Source organism: Amphiprion ocellaris, chromosome 20 (assembly GCF_022539595.1).
Source record: "Amphiprion ocellaris isolate individual 3 ecotype Okinawa chromosome 20, ASM2253959v1, whole genome shotgun sequence".
Classification (NCBI taxonomy): domain Eukaryota; kingdom Metazoa; phylum Chordata; class Actinopteri; family Pomacentridae; genus Amphiprion; species Amphiprion ocellaris.
In genome coordinates, this window is record NC_072785.1 from 3,248,425 (window position 1) to 3,271,648 (window position 23,224).

A 23,224-nucleotide genomic window follows, 5' to 3' on the forward strand; every position below is an offset into this window, starting at 1 on the left:
CTTAAACTCTGTGCTGACCCTTTTGTTGAACACTGCAACTCTGAACACACTTGACCTGCCTGCCGCCCAAACAGATGTTCCCTGAGGACACAAGGGGAGTCCTGTTATTACTGGAGGACAACAAGAGGACAAGAAACCACACGGCCGATGCAGTAAAGCATAACCAACTCCCACAAGTATCAGTGTCCTCGCTTAAGAGAAAATCTAGAACGGACTGTAAGGAAGGTCCAGGTCTGACTGATGGTTGACTGAGTGTTGAATAAAGACCCAGACAGGACGCTGTTCTGTTTGTGAGTTTGTGATTTGAGCTGTGAAGCCAGTATGTATAGAAAAATAAACAGTTTTGACTTTCATTCTTGATGTCATCTGGTGACACCGGCTGTTAAAGGTTGCTCACTGACAAACATGATTTCTGCCAGTTACTTAATCTACATCCTCATCACCTTTTTCTGATTACGCTCACATACAAATTAATTTTATTTGAATGTTGTTTTAACTGATTAATCAGAAAATGCTATTTATCCCATAAAATGTACTAACATCAGTATCCTACACAGTAAAAGATCATGAACGCATTTACTCAAACCAGTTTATCACTATGTCAAAGAGTTATGTGACGATGTGGCATTGGTCTGTCTGTCTGTCTGTCTGACTGTTCACAACATCACTCAAAAACAGACAAACGGATTTGGATGAAATTTTCAGGGAAGGTCAGAAATGACACAAGGACCAAGTGATTAGATTTTGGCAGTGATGCAGCTTATAGTCTGGATCCACGGATTTGCTAAAGATTTCCGTAGCAGCACAACGTCACTGTAACCATGACAACAAGTGAACACTACGTCAGCCGCCTACCGCCTACCCACAGCATCAGAAGGCAGCAGAACCCACAGAAGCATCTCTACAGTGAGACAGTTGTGAGCATTTACATTCACTACTGTTCAAAAGTTTGGGGTCATCCAGACAATTCCATGTTTTCCATGAAAACTTCCACTTTTATCCATGTGCTAACGTAACTGCACAAGGGTTTTCTAATCATCAATGAGCCTTTCAACACCATTAGCTAACACAATGTAGCATCAGAACACAGGAGAGATGGTTGCTGGAAATGTTCCTCTGTATCCCTATGGAGATATTCCAAAAGTACCAGTACAGCAAAATAAATAATCCAGCATGAAAAATTCTACTTGATATAAAGTACATGAGTAGTGACAGGAAAACACAGGTAAAGTAATAAAATAAAAGTTCTGGTTTGTCCTTCTGACTGACATATTATTATATATGACATCATTAGAATATTAGTAGTAAAGCATCATGCAGTTTTATATAGAAGGACAGCAGATAAGGACATATGGTTTAAAAGCAAAAATCTGATAGTAAAACCTATTTTTAGTTTTTGGGCTTTTTCTTAATTCCTTGATTTTGGGTGGCATATTTCATCATCTGAACTTTTATTGAAATGAAACCATACTAGACGTTTTAGAGGGGGAAAAAATTCACACCTCATAGACAACTGAAACGTGATCCTGACGACATGCGACTTTATTTAAGAAGCCAAAGAAATTGGAAACAACTGGTTTAATCTTCAACAATGTGTTTTATTTTAAAAGCCCGTTATAATATCCATTGCGCTAAATCTTCATCTTTAACCCTCGTGTCGTCCTGCGGGTCAAAAGTGGCCTGTTTCAAAGTTTGAAAATGTGGGAAAAAAATATATTTTCACAGTGAAACTTCTGATGTCCACATTTTCAACATTTTTGGGAAATCTTTGAACATTTTTTGGTGGAAAAAAAGAAATAAAAAGCAACCAAAATCCAGCAAATTTCATCCCTCCTGAACCCAAACAGGTCCGAGCCAGACAGAATGATAAAGACTAATAACTGAGCTCTGACTGGAACCACAGGTTTGGTTTACAGTTCATTATCGATTCCAAAAATGATGAATATTAACCCTCCTGTTGTCCTCATTTACAGCCACCAAAAAATATTGTCTCCTTGTCTGAAAAAAATCCAAAAATTCTGCAAAAAGAATCCCCAAATTTCTGAAAATTTGCAAAACCTTCAGGAAGAAAATTCAAATAATGCCTTAAAAGTTTCCCTTAAAAGTTTTATTTTATAAAAATCTCGCAAATTTGGCAAAAAAAATTCTTGTAAATATTTTCAAAAATCAGTAAAAATTTTCCCAAAAAATCCTAAAAATATCTAAAGTGATTCCAAATATATCAGTAAAACTTCTAATGTTTTCTTTAAGAACATTCACGTAAAAATCAACCAAAATCCAGCAAAATTCACTATTAGACATTTTACTGATATATATGGAATCACTTTAGATATTTTTAGGATTTTTTTTGGAAGATTTTACTCGTTTTCTGAAAATATTTACAATTTTTATTTTTTAAAATTTATTTTCTTGCCAAATTTGTGGGATTTTTTTTTTTTTTTAAATAAAACTTTTAAGGGAAACTTTTAAGGAATTTTTGGAATTTTATTCCTGAAGGTTTTGCAAATTTTCAGAAATTTGGGGAATTTTTTTGCTGAATTTTTGGATTTTTTTTCAGACAAGGAAACAACATTTTTTGGTGCCTGTAAATGAGGACAATAGGAAGGTTAAAAGAAATAAAGCTGCAAGATAAATGTAGTGGAGAACAAAGTGCAATATTTCTCTCTAAAATGTAATGAAGTGGAAGTATAAAGTAGAATATATTTCAGTACTTCAGAACTGTACTTTGGTACGATGCTTGCAAAAATGTAATTGATTACTTTTTATCAGTACAATTCTGAGTTACTTGTTAAATAATCATGGATACTACCAGCCACAGGGGTAATATTACACTATGTTATACAACATGTGAAATGTATTGAACTAAGTGTCTCCAAACCCATATATCAAGCATAAAATCTAGTGCAGTACAATAGCAATAAACAGTCAGATGAAGTTCTGTATGGGTAACATTTACGGAATATGTGAATTATATGTTCAACATAGTAAGAAACACATTCAGTCGAGTTACAAAATGCTTACAAAAAAAAACACATATGCACATAATTCAGCTACACGCCATGGAAAAGACCTCACCAAATATCAAAATCATGTGAAAATCTGGGTCACAATTAAGCTTACAACATCTTAAAAAATGATACAAAAGCCTTTTTAGAACCCTTTTAAAGTGTCACAGCATCTCCTCAGGTTGTTTAGTTGTTTGAGTTGTGTATAATTGTCTTTATTGAGACAAATGGATGTAAAACGGCTTAGCAGCAGGTATGAAAAGTTTATCTGGTTCATTTCAGAGGGTTAAATGTGTCGACAACTATGCTGTTGTGCATTATTTGCTGCATTGTTTTTTATCCGTATCAGAGGGATCACTCTAAAAACATGAATGTGCACAGACTAAAGCTGTGTAAAGCTTTCAAAATAAAAGAGGAGTCACTGAAGGATATGTTTTTAACCTGTATATTAAGTGAAGAATCCTGGTGTAGAGAAAACTGCAAGACAATCTTCAGCCTCAGGGCTTTTTCTCCCTGTTGGCCACAGTGTGTGAAATTTCACACGGGTTACTCCTTTTCCCAGGGTCTCCTTTTCTGATGACGAAGGGAACCCTTAAAGGAAAAGAGAATAAAGCTTATGACTGCACTGTAGTCAGTACTTTTTACAGGGATTAACACACTGTAAAAAAAAATGTTGTTTTTACAGTAAAATTCTGGCAGCTGTGGTCACCAGAATAAAACATTTTCCACATTTGCGGTAAAGAAATGTATTGATATTGTTAATTTTAGAGCTAAAAAACATGCTTCATTCCATATTTTACTGAAAAAAAATTAACCTTTAAAAATGTGAAAATTTACATGAAAATACCATATAAAATAAAGTTTGTGTAACTTGTTATAAATAATACAGCATTTTTCCATTATCAGCACAACAGTTAGTGTATTTAACATTAAATATATGTATTCATAGCAAATATTGTGGTTAAAGCTCTAAATTTTAAAGCATATGTCCATTATTAACACAAAAATACATCAATTTGACCAGTAACAAACTGTATTTTTTACATGTAACAAATGTAGAAATTGCCATGTTACATGTTATATATATTGCATATTATCAGCACAACAATATATACATTTAACTTTGAAAAATTGTGTTCTTTTCGAGAATTAAATGCAAAAATTACAGTGTTGTTCTACATATTACAGCATTTTTCCATTAAAAACTGCAGGAGTTGGGAAACGTATTTTTTTAAGAGAAAAAGAATCTAAAAAACACACTTTTCTCCTGATTAATTTTTTGACGGTGATTCAAACTGATTTAGAGTTTACAGATGGTTTGACAGTTTTTCACCGTAAAATGGACTAACATTTTTTACAGTGCAGTTTCCTAATAGTAACAATCCTCTGTTCACTCATGAAGAAGAGGCATCGTGGCATAAATAATCAGATCATCAGAATCAGAATGAACCTTCAATAAAGGTGGTTTCAGGTGATGTTTTTGCTGCTTTTGAGGATCTTTTTGGAGCTACTCACCGTGTACACATTGGAGAGGTTGTTGAAAAGCACTTGGCCTGCGCTCACCTTGTTCCTCACTCCTCGTATGGTCCCGTTCTTGCTGCAGATGTTGATCCTCTTGTTGCTGAAGAACATCTCCCTCTTGGCACTGGCGTACAAAAGCAGGTCATCGGGTTCGCAGCCGTTCTCGTCGGCGGCAGCCTCCACCGGCAGGCCGCTCAGGTGGCTGTTGGCCTCACTGGTGGGCAGAGGGCCGCCCTGCTCGGCCTCCGGGCTGCTGGTGCAGTCCGAGTCCACCGAGTCGGACACCGAGCCGCACCAGACCCTCTCATCCTTGAACACCTCCGCCAAGACCCGGCCGCTGTTGGCAGATGCTACTCTGAACCTGACTGTTTTCCCAGGCTTTTCCTTCTCCTGTTTCATTCTCGGCCCCTCCATTGAAACCCAAGAATGTCTAACATGTTTCACGTCCCATTCAGAGAAGCCAGACGAGCTCTTTCATCCTAAGCCATGAGCAGTGCGCAATTATCAAACAAAAAAATCCTCATTGACGGCTCAGAATGGCTGGAAAACACCCCGAGTACAAAAACCAGACGCTGAAATGGTTAATAATGGATGAGCCTGTGCCATGGTAACGGCTAAAACAGGCAAACAGTAAAGTGATATTAGCAGGTTCAATAATTGATCAAGGTTAGTTTTCTAACAGCAGATAGGCTACAGACCTGGTGTCTAATCCTTTAAGGCCAGCAGCGAGGATGAATTACCCCGAGGACACCACATGACCTCTGCTGACTTTTGCCAACCTCCATTATGTTTCTGAGTCAACTTTCAATTAAGACTGTTGCCTTTTGAGCTTTTTCACATTGCAAATAATGTTGATGTTGAGGTTTAAAGAGATTTGTTTTACTGTTAAGAGGTTTACAAAACATCCTGATCACCTATGTCAGGGGTGTCAAACTCATTTTAGTTCAGGTTCCACATTCAGCCCGATTTCATCTCCAGTGACCACTAAAATCACAGCATAATAACCTATAAATAACCACACCTCCACGTTTCCTTTGTTTTAGTGCAAAAAAAGTGCATTCTGAAAATTTTCACATTTAAAGAAATTAACTTTTAACAAAAAATTATGAACCTGAATTTTTTAAAAGAAAAATAAGTTTAGTTTCAGCAAAATTCAGCCTCAGTTTATCATTTCTACATTACAACTTCCAGATCGCAGAGTGTCTACAAAGGAACACAACATTTAGTCACAGCTGTCTGGAACTGAACGATATTGTATTTTACTTTATGATCAAAACAGTAAACGTTCAACAAAAAAGACAAAAAACAACCAAAGCAAGAAACAATATTAGAAAAATGAGACACAAAGCGACAAAAGCGAGGAAACAAAATGACAAAAAAATGGGACAAACGACATGAAACAAAACAAAAAAATGAGACAAAAAGTTACAAAACAACAAAAAAATCACAAATGATAAAAACAAGATAAAAATGATAAAGGCGAGAAACAAAAAAATAGACAAACAACACAAGAGAGACAAAAAGGAAACACAAAACGACAAAAACGTGAGACAAACCACAAAAGTCAGACAAGAAACCAACAAAAATCAGACAAAATATTACAAAAATGAGACACAAAATGACAAAAGAACAATGAACGATGTAGTATTTTACTTTCTGATCAAAACAACTTGTCACAGCCTAGAAATTATTCTAAATTTATAGTTTTACTAATTTGCAATTTATGTCTTGTCTGTAATTTTTACAGTTAGAGGGCCGGATTGGACTCTCTGGTGGGCCGGTTTTGGCCAGCGGGCTGCATGTTGGACACCTCTCACCTATGTGGACATTAACCAGGAGTAACTGCAACAAATCTCTGTTTCAACCCATCTTGACAGCCAGTTGTTGGTAGATTTATGGTGCCATTGTGCTGAAAGCCTTCAAGATGCTCTGCTTTGAGTAGAAAATGTTAAAGCTTATTTTAGATTTTCACAAAGGAACTCTAACTGTTAGCACACAAACAATGGAAATACCCTTAAATTAGGTGATTTCTAATGTGTTTTGCATTTTTCTTTGTTTAATATAATTGAATATAAAGATAAAGCAAGCATTACTAGAACCCTATTCTATTCCCGTCCATTTCCAGGTACGGGGAAATCCTTCAACAATAGCACCACCTGTTAAGATGATTACCTAAAGCTAATCATGTTTTGCGCTGCCTTTCTGCCATCAGATAATAATTTAGTCTCTAAAATCAGCTTAAAGATTTTAGAAGTAGGTTTTAGATCATTTATGTTGTATTAGGACTGCAACTAACGATTACTTTCATCATCAATTAATCAGTTGATAATTTTCTTGATTAATTGATTAGTTATTTGGTCTATAAAATTCAAGAAAATGGTGAAAAATGTCTACCAGTGTTTATTTATGTAGCTCCATATCACATATTCAAAGTGTTTTACAGGCAAAGGTCAAATAATGTCAACAATCAAATATAAAATACAGCAGGATAATATAAAATGTAATAAAATAAATCTAAAATGGTACAGCCAACTTGAGCAAAATGCACATAGATTTTTACAGAATATTGTAATTCCAACTTCAAATATCTTGTTTTGTTGACAAAGAGAAGTTTATTAGCCAAAAAATATTAAAATTCAACAGCAGCAATCAGAAAATTTTCTAAAAATACGCGTGTCAGATTTTATTTTTCTTAAAATTACTCAAACCTATAAGTCAGTGTCAAAATAGTTGGTGATTATTATTATTATTATTATTATTATTATTATTATTATTATTATTATTATTATTATTATTATTATTATTATTATTAATAATAATAATAATAATAATAATAATAATAATAATAATAATAATAATAATAATAATAATAATAATAATAATAATAATAATAATAATAATAATAATAACATTATTTATATAATACTCTTAAGAACAGCTTTCACAAAGTGCTTTGACAGTTAAAACATGCAACACAGACAATCAAATAAGCTATAGGAGACCAGTCAGAGCAGTCAGTTAAAATAAATAGTAAAAATTTGTATAATTTAACTGAATAATTAGCTACATTAGCAATCATACCAACAAAGGAACTAGGCTATTTCAAAATTAAAGAATAACATTAAGGGTTAAAATTAGAAATTGAAAATCCAAAAAGTCAGAGAATTAAAGAACTAGAGAGACGACATCACACCAAAGAACCAGGCAGCTGAAAATAAAATAAAAGAGAGAATATCAAAAATAAACAGGACACAATACAAAATAGAACACTAAAACTAAGTAAAGCTAAAGTAAAGTTCACATAAAAGCAAGTCTGTAAAAATGGGTTTTCAGAGACGATTTAAAAGAAGTTACTGATTCTGCAGGTCTTTCCTCCTCAGGCAGGTCATTCCAAAGTCGAGGTCCTGATGGAGAAAGCTTGGTCACTTTTTTAGATTCAAGCCTCAACTTTGGAACGACCAGAAGGATTCACCTGAGGATCTAATCGGTCTGAGCAGGTTAGTAACCCTATATGTGACAACTATGACAACTACTATACTCATTACATAAATTGGCATTTATTTAATGTCACTATAAATATAAAACATGCCATGTTACAGACTTATTTTCCATCTAAACTGTGTGGACTACAGAATGAGCGTCAGGTCTTCTGTATTTCCACTCCGCTCCTGCAGGGGGCGCTACAGCTACTGGTGAACAGCGACCACAGAGGGAGCAGCACACGTGCAGCACAGCGGTGTCAACATGGGCAAAAGGAGGCAGAAGAACCAACTTTTCACTAATTTATCCAAAAAACAGAAGAAACACTTGAAGGAGTTTGGAGAGGAGCATCCGTTCCACGACGTGTGAGCAGCACAGAAACAATAAATGCACTTTTATTTTAGCTAAACAGCTAAGTTTAGCCAGAAACTTAGCTTTGTTATGTATCTGTAGCAAAGGCTGATACCCAATACAATAGGATTTAGACACGGATAAAAGTTTGTTGCCGTATTTTAAAAATGTATTTTGAACTTCTTCGGAAGATATTTTAGTTTATTTCGACTAGTAGAAGTACAGACAGTAACAGCACACATGTAGGAAGGTTTTTACAGCCACAGTGCTAATGTTATTAACGCTCGTGTTGCCACTGTTCCAGTTTAACTGGTGATCAGGTGAACTGGCGATAGTTTCTGTCTCCAGATGTTTCGTCCGCAGATTCGGCACGATCAGACCTGGATTTACGTGAAATAAAGATACCAGATAAAGAAGACCTCGCCGAAAAACGTCGGCATCACTACTTATAAAGTCTATATCCATGTAAATATCATCTACAGACAGTAAAAAGAAACGTGCGGGCCGAAATAAAAAACACGTGTTTTTCAAGTACGGTGAGAGGATTCGAAACCACGTAATCCAGCGATAAAATTACCAGATCACCGTTTTACTCACCAAATATTGTCAGCGGTTACAGTGCTCTGCAATGACGGTTAGGACGTGGATTACTGAACGTGTTTTTATTGTTTTCTGATCACCAGTTAAACTGGAACACCACCATGTTTAAGATAAAATTAGAAGAGGTAAAATCTACCTCATTCATCAGGTAGGAAATTATTTTGCCAGAGTACAATAAACAAAGTTCAGTGGAATATGCACAATTACACAGAGATTTGCAGTAAAATATAAATAACAAATAATATAAAGTACAAAATGTTAAGTAAGTTTCTAAAAGTGTTTGTGTAAAGTGACTGTGTATTAACAGCAACAACTAGAAAGATTAACAGAAAATGAACTGAAGTAGAGATTAATAGCATAGAAAACCTCTTAAATGACTTTTTTCAACTTTAAATTCGATGACTTTTCCTAAAGTGACCCCAACATTAGAAAAAATGAAACATTGTCTTTGTTTATATTTTCATAAAAGCTGTACATCAGCAGGGTACCAAGATGGTGTTTGATTTTTGACCCGGTAGTTAAAAATCATAGTCACATAGGACTAAAACACATACCTTTAAAACCACAACAACACACACATGCACATGCGCACACACAATGAAAAATTTAGATTATGCTACTGATTGATCTCAGAAAAACTAAAACTTTTGCACCTTGTGGGTTTGAGCAATGATTCAAAGATGTGAGAAGACGAGTATTTCATAGTTGAGTTTTGTCATTTTCCATTCCATTGTACAGTATACAGTACACTGTTGTTTCCCTTCAAAAATGCATTTCAAGCTACTCTCTGCACATTCTGGTACTTTGTTAGGTTATGCAAGTGCTATCTCTTGATAAACAAATATTGTTTACACCTATGCGGTACCTTTAGCAGCAATAATACTGATAGTAAATCTCTACTTTAGTAAAGAAAACATGTGTGATGTAATAAAAACGAGTGGTGTCCACTGATTAATACAGTCTTTATGCCCTCTGCAGAGCAAAAAACCGAGACATTCACAAAGTGTGTGATGCAAGGCAGGTTGTTTCTTCATGTAAAACAGATTTTTGGTTGAAAATTCCATTAGACCGCTTTATTTTCAAGGCTCAGTGGAGCCGGGTTGTTTTTGACCCTCAGGACAAGAGGAGTGTTCAAGATCTGAAGACAACACGAGGGTTAATGTGGACCATTATTGTTAAAAATGTTAATTTGTAAAATGGCTATTAGCAAAAAGACTGCAAGACTATGAGCAGCATTAGATAAAAGTTTACTAAGCCAGTGTAGGACCATCTCTACAGGAATGCAATAAAACAACTTTATAACAATGTGTAAAATACATAATATATCCAGTATTGCCTTTCCTTGTTCTCTGTGTGCTTACTGTGGATCACAGAGTTTTCTATCATTATATTTAAAATACAGAACCAATGTTGATGCAGAGATTGTTAACCCTTAAATGCATAAATGGGTCAAAAATGAGCCGGTGAGGTTGTTCTCTTGCAATATCATTTTAATGAAAAGTTGGTGTCATTTCGTATTCCAGATATTCCTCAAAAAATATGTCTTTCATGTCATTCTATTTAATTTTACCTTTTATACTTTTAAAGAAACAGTAATGCTTCTATTACTACCCCAACTCTTTATCACTGATATCATCCAAGAGGCGATGAAGTGCACAAACTTGGAGCAACAGCTGGAGGAAAAGAGTGGAAAAATGTCAACAAAATGGATGCTGACATTCTTCTATTGCTGCACTGCTCTGTGTAATATTCTTCTTTTTCAAGTATCAAAATCTGTTATGAAATGAAAAATAATCATATTTCAAACATGATCACTCATCTAAAACCATGCAGTCCAGACTATTTTTAAAACTACGATATTGCAAGTTTCCAGGTAGCATCATTTCCCTTTTTGTTTTTCACAGAGTTCATGAAAGACCTGAGAGGACTGAAGTAGTGGAGCTGGTGAGTAGTGCTGTAGATGTGACAGTGTTTGTTTTTTAGGAACCAGTATGAAAAGCCACCATAATCCTGGCCTTCATACACAGAAATTCAAAACGTTGTGTTTTAAATATATGGAATTAAAAGAAAACTTCTCAACATTTATCCTACAGTGGTACAAGTGGTTTTAAACACAGACAAAACCAAGCTCATGGCTTTCGCTCATACAAAGGTGCATTCCCAATATTGTAACATCAAAATTAAAACCTGTAGAGGAGCACTTGGGTTTTATTCTTGATCAGTAGCTCTCATTTAAAGCCCATATTAATAACTTGGCCACTAAACTTAGGGTGAAGCTTGGGTTCTTTTTCAGAAATAAAACCTGCTTCTCTGTCAGGGTCAGAAAGAAATTAGTGACAGTGATCAGATTTGCCTTCCTTCAGTGCCTGCAGATACACAAGATACACTCTAATTAATAAGACTCTTTTAGGCTTATTCTTCTCTATTTGTGCACTTAATTACAAAGAACAAACAGCTGCTATGCTATTTATATTAATGCACTACTCGTGTTTTATCTGTTCCTCTTGTACGGACTGAATTTGAAAAAAGAGCTTTTAGCTTCCTCAGCATTGAATTCTTTACTGACTGAACTGAAACTGTCTGAATTTATTCCGTTCTATACTGAGGGACAGACAGCACGAGACCATTGAACAGTGCTTGTGTTTTTACAAATTGTTGTTTGTTGTCCGAGTTATAGCTCCGGCCCCCCTTTTTTTTTTTTTTTTTTTTTTTTTTAAATTGTAGAACACTTTTTCACCTTCAGAATTGTATGTTAACTCATACTGTCACGTCCTTGTAACTGTTTTTATGACGTGCTGCTGACTTCTTGGCCAGGTCACTCTTGTGAAAGACATCCTGATCTCAGTGGGTTTTTGTCTAATTAAATAAAGGTTAAATACTATTGGCAGGACATGACTGAACACTACAGAGTGGTGACTACAGACAGAGGTTGCTATCAGAGGAAATTTGGGAATTAGTTTGTTTAAGAAAGGGAGATAATGGGAAAAATGCTGACTACTGGATCCAATTATCCATAAACTTTTTTTATAATATGAAATTGATGATTGTAGTATTGTAGCACAGCGATGAGGATGCATTTTCACTGGTTTTAACAAGAACTGCCTATCTCATCCACTGTACCTAAAAGAAATTTTGGACCATCCCTTCATCAATATACTTGAGTTTTGTTCCATTTAAAGGCATTTTCTCCTCATCTTTGTTGAAGCCGTCAAGCCCAGAACAATCTGATGCTGATCCCAATGAGCTGGAAGAGGAGGAGGAGGAACCAGAGGAGAAAACAGCCTATCAGAAGCTTCTTTCAACTCTTAACCAATCCACAAGCAACGCCCACAGCGAAGAGGAGGAAAGCACTGATAATGAAGAGGAGGAAGAGGAGCTTCTTGGTGAAGGTGAGCTGTTTATTCCCAGAACACTTTCTGCCGTTTCGTGCCAACAAATTGATTTGACTGAATATCTTTGTGCTTTGTAATATAGAGGACAGTGATGGAGATGGGGATGGAAGTGAGGAAGGTGATGAAGATGAAGGAGCAGAGGAGGAACCTGCAGATGGAGACGAAGCTCTGACAGAAGCAGGAGAAGGGAAAGAAGAAGAAAAAGAGGAGGAGAAGAAGGCATTAGATGAACAGTTTGTAGACAAAGAACACGAGTCTGAGTTCTGTCTGGAGACCAACTTCATGGGCGATGGAGAACAAGAGGACACTGAAAACTCTGCACAACACCAAGACAATAATGGTAAGAAAAAAGAAAAGAATTACTCTTTTTTCTTCTTCTTTTTGGGATTTTACTCCCTAAATTTAGTGAACTGCCTGTTGAATTTGAAAATGTGGGGAATATGATGAAGTTACGTTCTGTTTCACTGCTTTTATCCTTGCAGACATGTTTTTACAACATTTGGATACAGAAATTAGTGAAGAGGATGTCCAGAAAATAACATCAGGCTGCAAATCCAAGACTCAGATCACGGTATTAACTACATACATAATCTCTTAATATTTACCAGCAAGCTTTTTTATTAAAATAAATTCTAATTACATTTTCTGTCCTTTCCATGCTCTGACTTAGTGGCCAAAACTGGGAACTCTGCTCTCTACGAGTCCCCTTGAGAACTTTGGCCCCATCGGCTCTCAGAAAGACACAAACCTCCCAGTTTTCCACAAACTGTTGATGACCCACTGGAAGGACCTGAACCAGACGTCCAATCCTAAGGGGGCAGCTGAAGAGATCAGCCCTCTGCAGCTGGAGCTGCTGGCCCTCATGGGTTCCTACAAGGATATCTATTACCCAGAGACATGTCCTCTAAACCAGGGGCCACATGTGCGCAATACATACTGCCTCCATGTGCTCAACCATGTACTGAAGGCAAATTCACAGGTCCTGGCTCACAACACCCAGCTAAGAGAGCAGAAACCACAGTCTAAAGCTGGAGCTGAGCCTCAGGACGAACCCAGAGACCAAGGACTGACCAGGCCAAAGGTAATCTACTCAAATTCCTCTTTAATTTCTGATTGTTCCTGTTTTTTTTCCTTTTGTTGGTTTCATTAGACAGATACAGTTGAGAGGCAGACAGGAAAGTAGGGAGAAGAATGGGGAAAGACCTGCAGCAAAGGGCTGTGAGCTGGAATCAAACCCAGACTGCTGCGTCGGGGACGACAGCTCCTGTTCATGGGTCGCCCGCTCAGCCAGTTGAGCTACCTGGGTGCCCAATTGTTCCTGTTTTAACATCAAATACCACGTGTGCAGAAGTGGCAAATGAAACACAGAATGAGCTGAAGTCATATTAGTGTATGTAGGCCAGCAGTAATAAATACTCAAACCAACAGCCGGTCACCAGGCAGCTGTCCTGATGTTTTGGCTTCACTTTTGGAGAGCTGTCATGCCAACACACACACACTCCTGCAGTGGCAGCAAAAAATTCCCGGATGCTGTTGCTGCACTCCAGAGTAGAAGAGTGTTAAACAACAGAGAGCAGGAGGCAGAACAAAAACAACAAGGTGAAGACATGGCGCCTCGAAAGCGATCATCCTCCGTTGTTTGTAGTATTTTAGACTTATGGCAGGTAATGTCAAGGAAGAACCAGTTTACTGAAACAGTGCAGAGACGTACACCAGTCAGGCATAACATTATGTCCGCAGACAGGGGAAGTCAGTAACTGATTATCTCTTCATCATGGCTCCTGTTAGTTGGTTGCATATATCAGGCAGCAAGTGAACATTTTGTCCTCAAAGTTGATGTTAGAAGCAGGAAAAATGGGCAAGTGTAAGGATTTGAGCAGGTTTGACAAGGACCAAACTGTGTAGGTTAGATGACTGGGTCAGAACATCTCCAGAACTGCAGCTCTTGTGGGGTGTTCCTGGTCTGCAGTGGTCAGTATCTATCAGAGGTGGTCCAAGGAAGGAACAGTGGTGAACCGGAGACAGGGTGATGGGCGGCCAAGACTCACTGGTGCACATAGGGTGTAGGTTGACCCATGTGATACAATCCATCAGACCAGCTACTGTTGCTCAAATTCCTAAAGAAATTAATGCTGGTTCTGATAGAAAGGTGTCAGAATACACAGAGCATTGCTGTTTGTTTTCTGCAGACCAGTCAGGTTTCCCATGCTAAAAGCACCAGCAATGGGCTTGTGAGCATCAGAACTGGACCATGGGTTCAACAGGTTGCTTCCCTGGGGTACATGGCACCAGGATGCACTATGGGAGGAAGGCAAGTCAGTGGAGGCAGTGTGATGCTTTAGGCAATGTTCTGCTGGGAAACTTTGGGTCCTCCATCCATGTGGATGTTACTTTGTAATGAACCACCTACCTAAGCACTGCTGCAGACCATGTCCATCCTTTAATGGAAACAGTATTCCCTCATGGCTGTGGCCTCTTTTAGCAGGATTGAGGAGCAAAACAACCAGTTTGAGGTGTTGCTTGGCCTCCAAATTCCCCAGATCTTAGTCCAATCCAGCATCTGTGGGATGTGCTCTACAAACAAGTCTGATCCATGGAGGCCCCACCTCACAACTTCCAAGGCTTAAAGGATCTGCTGCTAACATCTTGGTGCCAGAAACCACATCATACCTTCAGGGGTCTAGTGGAGTCCATGCCTCGATGGGTCAGGGCTGTTTTGGCAGCAAAAGGGGGACCAACACAATATTAGACAGGTGGTCATAATGATATGCCTGAAGAGCTGTTCAGCCAGCTGAAACAACACAACGGAAAACAGTGAATGCATGATGATCAAGAAGAATAATGCTAGAAAGCTCACCTCACTAATACCCCATCCTCGTCTAGTGTAAACTCAGACATCCATTACTGTTTTGTGAAAGCAGCTCTGTTGATTTAATTTTAGGTGAAAGGTTTTTATAGTGTTTATGTTTCCTTCTAGGAGATGCACAAGTCTGATTTTTATGCAGTGATTTAAAAATTTGCAGGAATGTGGCAGCAAGGCTCTATTTGAGTGTGTAAATCCACTATAAATATCTCTGAAGTCCCTAACATCAATAAATATTCATGATTTCAGTTTTGATAGTCTTGGGAAGATTGGTTCAGCAACTGACCAGCAAGTCACAAACTGCAGTGACTTCTTTTATGGTCCAGCCCATCGACTCAAACACTGCTGTCGTCACTTATTTCAAAATTCTACATATTTACCGTCCAGCTGCTCTGTTGTAACGATGTAATAAACCTCTCAGGTCCTGATCCTCGTTCCATTCCGGGGCGGTGCGCTGAAAGTTGTCCATACGCTCATCAGCCTGCTGGAGACCAAAGGAAAGAAGATTGAGGTCAGCAACAAGAAGAAATTCAAGGAAGAGTTTGGAGAGGAAGCGGATGACAAACCGTCCAATCTGCAGAGACCAGAGGATTACCACGCCGTCTTCTCAGGCAATGTGGACGACCACTTCAGGATAGGTACGGTCTGAGAAAAGCTTCAAAAAGGGGATTAAAACTCTCCTAAGGTTGTCCTCCTAAGTTACTGTGCATCTCCTCACCAGGTATCTCCATCATAAGGAGCAGCGTACGTCTCTACGCTCCCTTCTACTCATCAGACATCATCGTTGCTTCTCCACTGGGCCTTCGCACAGTGCTGGGAGCAGAAGGAGAAAACAAGAGAGACTTTGACTTCCTGTCCTCCATTGAGCTGCTGGTTGTGGACCAGGCAGATGTTTTCCTCATGCAGAACTGGGAACATGTCCTGGTAAGAACACACGCCTGTTCAGTCTCACATGTTACTGCATGATGGTATCTCTTGGACAGTAGCTTCTGGCTCTTACTGCTGGGAGGATGTGGCTCCATCTGCTGGTTGGATTCTGCATGTAGGGAAACGCTCTACCTAGTCAATCGCAATTACAGCTGAAATTAATAAGTTAGTAAGTTATATTCTACCAGAGCAACAGCCTTGTATCTAAAAGTCAATTTCAGAGGTTTTTCTGTAGGAAGATTTTATTTTTCTCAATGTGAAATCAAGCTTTTGTGTGAAACCAGAGGGAGCTGAAAACACACCTGTGTAGATTCCTAATGATCCAGGTCATGGTAATCCTGGGAGCTTCAGTGTAACAGCAACTGGACTTCTGGTTTAGGTTCCTGAAGACAGAACCTCTTGAATGAGAACTGAAGCATTTTGAAGAAACTAAAAATGTCATCCAGTTGCTTTTTTACTGAAGCTCCCAGGAAGATGAACATGTTTTTGCCAATCTGATGGATGCTTTTTGGAACCTGCACTCTCTAAGCTCATTAACGGGTTGTTTTAATGTCACCTACAGGTAGATGCTGCTGTTCTCTTCTGAGCCTTTTATTATCCACCTATATGTTTTACACCTTGTGAAACCAGTGTCATTAAAAGCAGAAAGTGCCTGTTTGTAATCTACTTACTACTTTTATACTGAAGTTAACCTGAAACTCTCATGGTTTTCAGACAAGTTCAAAAGCCTATTTATTTCAGTGATTTTCAAGCAGATTGATTTACATTATTTTTTTTGTTTGCTGTGCTGCGTGTCCATGTGTGTTACAGTCCAGATCCAGTAATTTCACTAAATTTACGTTTCTGATTAGAGCAGTGATTTTAATTACTGGGAACCACATCAAAGAATTTCATCCCCTACTTTCCCCTGTAACGTTCCTCTCACCTGAATGGAACTAAAGTGCACTCTCTGAAGGTTTAGTTACAGCAAAGGGGCAGATTTTGGAAATGTGAATGTTTATAAGTCAGTTGTGAATAATAATATTTAATAATCTAATACCTTTCAGAACTGACTACACAGTCTTTTTAAACATCACTTTGTCCTCTCTCTCCAGCATGTGATGAAGCACATGAACCTGCAGCCGCTGGACTCTCATGGAGTGGACTTCTCAAGGGTGAGGATGTGGAACCTGAACAACTGGGCCAGACATTACAGGCAGACGCTGGTGTTCAGCTCCATCCAGGACCCACAGATCAACAACATCCTCACCAAACTCTGTGCCAACTACCGTGGACAGGTCGGCCATCATATACGCCGTTCACTCAGCATGACGCCAGACTGGGAGTTTAGCTGGATGTGTTACTAAAGGGCAGGAGTGGAGCTTAGTGTGTAGAGGAATAACCACACAGATGTTTACTGTGGTCTGTGGGAGTGTTTAGGAAAGACTGTTGTTGACCTGGCAAGTCATCCACATTACTGTGTTGATGATTTGACGTCAGTCTGGAGGTTTTGTTTCTTTGAAGCTACTTTAAAATACATCAGTGCAATAAATCCTAATGTCCAAACTCGTAAAAGTGAATCCTGAATCATGACATTTTAGAATGGGGTTATAAAAAATTCACACATGGCTCATTTTCAGATAGATAGATAGATGATAGATAGATACTTTATTAATCGAGGGAAATTCAAGTGTCCAGCAGCTTACATACCACAACATAAATAACAAAAAGAGGTGAACCATGTGTGCTCGTCCCATTGTTTGGAGTTCTAGCAGCTTCTCCTTCGAATAAACGAGGTTTGTGCTGTAATCTTGCCTCTGAAACTGTTCCATATCCATGGAATATAATAATACACAGCTAACATGTGTGGAAAAAGTCAAAAAAAAAAGCTGAAGTAATAGTAAAAACACTGTAAAAAACTCTGACACAGATGAAGCTACTGAAGAGACCGCCACTCGAGTCGGCGCTGGAAGTTCCCAGATACACATGGCTCAATTTATAGATTTATATTCAAAGAATGGTAGAATTATGATAGATTCGATCATGCTGGTTATTGGAAATATCACACTTTTTTGATGTAATTATCACTGTTTAAATAACATAAATGGATGTTTATACTTGATATACGTGATGATGTACTGTGTGTGTTCAAAAAGACATAGACACAACTTTATTTCTAAATGAGCTCACTTTTATTTAACAGAACTTTATCCAGGATTAGCAAGTCTATCGTCAAACTGCTTTCAAAGAACCCTGTTAGCTGGATGAAAATAAACAGGAATATTCTATCCACATAACAGGACGTTACTCTGACATTTTGGAGGAGCAGCGCCACAGCTGGCTATCCATGCTGGTTCTGTTTTAGTGTTTCTAACTTCATTTAAAACTAACTTATTTGCCATGTGATGAGGTTTTCTCTGTGTGGATTTCGTCCCAGATCACCACAAAAAACATGCCAAAAACGGGTTCCATCTGCCAGGTCCTTGTTCAGCTGCCTCACGTGTTCCAGATGTTCTCCTCCGACAGCTTCATGGACCACGATGCTCGGTAAGGACCTGAAAATATTTGATTCAGCTCGTTAATTTTGGCCTGTCTAGCTGTCTTTCTGGCTCTTTGTTTCTGTTTAAATACGCAGCGCTTTCATGTAACTCCACCCTGAACTGTTTCTGTGCAGTAATACTGGAAGTCTCAGAGCGTTTGTTTCCTTTTTGGTTTATTAATCATTTGTGTTTTCATACAAAGATAGTTAATCAGATCCTCACAGTTGATTTGTTGCTGCCAGAAGTGTTTTACAGTTTCTGTTCTCCGTTCTGTCTTTAGGTTTCAGTTCTTTCTAGATAAAGTGCTGCCTCAGTACAGGGACTCCGTCATGTCCCACACACTCATCTACGTCCCGTCTTACTTCGACTACGTCCGCTTACGCAACTACATGAAGAAAGAGGAGATGAACTTTGCCAGCATCTGCGAGTATTCCAGCAAGTCAGAGGTGTCTCGAGCCAGACACTTCTTCCAGAAAGGACAGAAACAGTTCATACTCTTCACCGAACGCTTTCACTTCTACAAGAGGTCAGTTCTTTGTAGCACAGCATGTGAGTTGGGTTCTGTGAGGATTTAGTCTTTTCATTAAGTAAAGCCCAAACCAGCCAGCAGCAGTAGTGTTGTTTTACCTGAAGGTGCTGGCTGTTTATTCATAAAACTCAACCTCACTAACCACAAGGCTGTCAATGAATAAAAAGAAAATGTAATGAGCGATCTGACGGTAATGATTCCTGGAGTCGCTTGTATTCCATTACTTGTTAACAGTTTGAAGGCTGTAATTTTTATCAGCGTTTTAACAGTCGACATATCACCTGTTGTGATAAGAGACGGATGGGATCACCTCAGCCAGAGTTCAAAAGATAGACCTGGTAGCACCACGTGACTGCATGAATACTATAGGTTACTCACTAAAAAAGACAGATTTGTATTTAGACTAAAACTGGTCCTCACACAAGAGTGTAGTTCTTGTATGCAAGTAGAATCCTCTAATGCTGATTTCTGCACAGCTTATAAAGCCTTATAGAGTGAATTTAGTTTCCTAAAAAGAAGGTTTGAACAAGTGTTAAATGTAATTAGCTAAAGTCTCTTAGTTTGAGAACATTATTGAATAAGATTGCAGACTGTTGAGACGTTATACACTCATTTACAGCTGCACCATGTGGCATTTCTGCATTAGCATTACACACAATAGTCCCTTCTCAGGATGTGCAACATGAAGTCAGGCACATCTCATTCTAAACCAGGGGTGTTCAGGTTTAACATTCGGCCCAGGTTGATCTCCAGTGGAACAGTGAAATCACAGAATAATAACCTATAAATAACCACAACTCACAACAGTATTTCCTTTTAGTACAAAAAGTAAATTTTGAAAATGATCACATTTAAGGAATTATCCTTTTGCAAAACATTATGAACAACCTGAAACTTCTTAAGAAAAACAAATTCAATTTCATTTACAAATTGCAGCTTACAGATTAGTGTTTGTACAAAGGAACACATTTAGTTACAGCTACCTGGAACTGAACCATAGAGGATTTTACTTCATGATCAAAATGACAAAAGTCAGACAAAAAAAAGACAACAAAAATGAGACACAAAATGACAAAAACGAGACACAGAACGACAATAAGTTAAACGACAGAAAAAACAAAAAAAGACAAAAATTTTGACAAAAAATTACAAAGCGACAAAAAAATGGACAAACAACACAAACAAGACCAAAAATGACAAAAGCGAGAATCAAAACAACAAAAAAGTAGACAACACAAGCGAGACAATAAACACAAAAGACATAAACAACACACAAAACAATGAATAAAACACAAAATGACAAAAGTAAGACAAAAAACACAAGCGCGACAAAAAAAACACAAAACGACAAAAATGAGAAACGAAAAAACAAGCCAGGAAAAAAAAAGACAAAAAACAACAAAAAAAAGACAAAATATTACAAAAACAAGACACAAAGCAACAAAAGAGCAATGAACAATCTAGAATTTTACTTTATGATCCGAACAACTTGTCACGGTCTAGAAATTATCTTAAATTTACAGTTTTACACATTTACAGTTTGCAGTTAATGTCTTCTCTGGAATTTTTACACTTCACAAAGTCATCCTGTGGACCAAATTGGACCCTCTGGAGGGCCGGTTTTGGTCTGCAGACCACATGTTTGACACCCCTGGTCTAAACTTTCATGGTTCTCATTTTTCATGACTACAAGAGAAGTCTGTTTATAGAACATCATTCGCTCTGATTTCACAGAGTGTTGACATGCAGCCTCCAGAATGGTCATAGCAAAATGAAAAGGAGAAAAACACTAAAAACGAAAGTTTGTTTGCAAAATGAAGTGCACTTCCTCAGTCGTATGGAAATGTTTCAGTTACAGAAAGAAAGATGTTAAACAAAAACAGATTCTCTACCAGCAGACAACATGACCTGTTAATTTAACAATTTAACTCATCTGAATGACTTCCAAAGCAAAAAATCTGTTCGGGATGCCTTTGTCATTGTCACATCACACGGTTGCAAATGGCTTTTTTCAGTTTCTTCGTTTTCAGTATTTTTGTTTTCTGTGCATTATCCCAGTCATTTTAGAATGATCTACTGCAGAAAGACATGTGGCCTTAAAAGAAAATAGCACAGTGCCAGTTTTTCCAACATTGTGAGCCCTACACCGTGTGCACATGACACCATTCACTTCTTTCTTTGTGGTGTTTAAAGATAGTATTATTATTAATCAGTTTAAAAAGGGACCATGTAGATTATTAAACATAAATGTTGCTATTTGATGTATTGCACCAGAGTTAGCTTTAACTAACTCTGGTGCAATGCATCAATACAGAACAGTTTAGGCCCAGAATGCATCTGTGATATGTTCAGAGAATACAAACCTAGCAGGGCTCTTAGATCTAAGGACTCAGGTCAGCTAGTCCAGGCCAGAGTCTGGACTAAACATGGAGTAGCAGCATTTAGCTGTTATGCTGCAAACAAGTGGAACAAACTACCAGTGAGATTAAACTTTCACCAAATGTAGACACTTTTAAATCTAGCTTAAAAACATTTCTTTTCTCATGCGCCTATGCATGAAATCTGCACGATATCTTTTAACTATCTGCACCTTACTGTAATGCTCTTAATGTTTTATGGAAAGCACTTTGAATTGTCTTGGACATGAAGGGTGCAATACAAATAAACTTGCCTTGCCTTTAGCTCATTTCCATCTGCAGTCCATTGGCAAGTCACAATGAAAACATCACAATATTAAAATATCACAAAAAAGCTGGACTATACATTACATGACAGTGAAACAAAACATTACACACACACGGACACACACTCACACAAATGCAAATTAAAAAGACATTAGTGGTTGCAGTTCTGAGTGTCCTTAAGCAGGTTTTAAAAAAACTGCAGCTGGAAATGCAATTCTTCATGTCATGAAGCGCAGGGCGTCCCACTGAAAGCTGACGGTCGAAAAGGTACTGAACAGTCACTGGTGGAAGAAAACCTTGTGGATTTTATGAATACTGAATAAACTGGTGCAGTGGAGGAGGGGCCGAACCATTTAAAATTTTAGAAACAAGACACATATTCGAAAATAACTTAAATTGTCAAAGCTCAGAAGGTGATGCTTCTCTAAAACCCTGCAGTGGTGGTATTGGATTGATTTTTTGTTCAGGATTTTCAAGGATGTATATTCAGGATATATGTAATAATTCTGCATTTAAATAATTCTGGATACTTTCACACTTTAAACAGTTTGACCATGAAACATTTACCAATATTTGTTCTGCAACAGGGTAATAAAAACCCTTTAAAATGGCAAATTCTGCAATAACCCTGATCTCTAACTTGTTTTCGTCAGGTATACCATCAAAGGGATCCAGAACCTGATCTTTTATGGACTGCCCTCCTACCCCCACTTCTACAGTGAGGTGTGCAACATGCTGGCAGCAGGAGGTCAGGGGGAGGCGGCCAGCTGGACCTGCACCGCTCTCTACTCTTGCTATGACGCCCACAAACTGGCAGCCATCACCGGCGCCCAGCGAGCCAGACAGATGCTGCACTCCAACAAACCTGTTCACCTCTTTATTACAGGAGGAGAAGACAAAGCCTCCTGATGGAGCCACACAGAACCAGTGGGACCACCGGACTCAAACAGTGGTAGATAGCTGCTGTGGATATTAAACTGGTTACACTTCAGGAACACGTGCCCCTTTCAGCTGCATTCAGGCGTTCACTCTTAGCTACATGTGGAAAACAACGTGTTCATTGGCTTTGTTTGATGTGCTATCGCTAGGAGCTGTGAAGAAACATCACGCCATGAAGTGAAGAGGCCATAAAAGACTGTTGTGGTTAGATTATTATACCATAATCACTGATAAAAGTTCACATGTGACCTGAAAGGCAAACATTTTTCTGGAGTGCTTCAGTAATTATCAGTCGTTTTCTCAATATGGTGCCATAAAAATCAAAAATGTATTTTAAACCAATCAGTTGTTTGCTCTCTTTGTTTACTGGCTAACTCTTGGAATTTTAATCCCAAAGAGGCCAAAAATTCCAGT

The 23,224-nt window shown here is 38.0% G+C and overlaps 2 protein-coding genes across 4 annotated transcripts; one reads left to right on the plus strand and one right to left on the minus strand.

Annotated features, from left to right (window-relative positions):
- Positions 1 to 2,431: 2,431 nt before the first annotated feature.
- Positions 2,432 to 5,067, minus strand: grxcr1b (glutaredoxin and cysteine rich domain containing 1 b). 2 transcript variants are annotated; one of them, XM_035940823.2, is made up of 2 exons: positions 4,569 to 5,067; positions 2,432 to 3,596 (listed from the first exon to the last, which is right to left on the minus strand). In XM_035940823.2, the coding sequence occupies exons 1-2, from the start codon at positions 4,938 to 4,940 to the stop codon at positions 3,552 to 3,554; spliced, it is 417 nt and encodes a 138-aa protein (XP_035796716.1). In that variant the 5' UTR covers positions 4,941 to 5,067; the 3' UTR covers positions 2,432 to 3,551. The 2 variants fall into 2 exon arrangements, with proteins under 2 accessions (XP_035796716.1, XP_035796715.1); XM_035940822.2 differs by having other exon boundaries at positions 4,521 to 5,067.
- Positions 5,068 to 8,231: 3,164 nt separating this feature from the next.
- On the plus strand, positions 8,232 to 23,152 carry utp25 (UTP25 small subunit processor component). 2 transcript variants are annotated; one of them, XM_023293906.3, is made up of 12 exons: positions 8,232 to 8,371; positions 10,862 to 10,901; positions 12,163 to 12,346; positions 12,432 to 12,689; positions 12,832 to 12,920; positions 13,020 to 13,430; positions 15,634 to 15,850; positions 15,934 to 16,136; positions 17,234 to 17,416; positions 18,556 to 18,665; positions 18,939 to 19,184; positions 22,525 to 23,152. In XM_023293906.3, the coding sequence occupies exons 1-12, from the start codon at positions 8,271 to 8,273 to the stop codon at positions 22,778 to 22,780; spliced, it is 2,298 nt and encodes a 765-aa protein (XP_023149674.2). In that variant the 5' UTR covers positions 8,232 to 8,270; the 3' UTR covers positions 22,781 to 23,152. The 2 variants fall into 2 exon arrangements, with proteins under 2 accessions (XP_023149674.2, XP_054862109.1); XM_055006134.1 differs by lacking the exon at positions 8,232 to 8,371 and adding an exon at positions 8,430 to 10,700.
- The last annotated feature ends 72 nt before the right edge of the window (positions 23,153 to 23,224 follow it).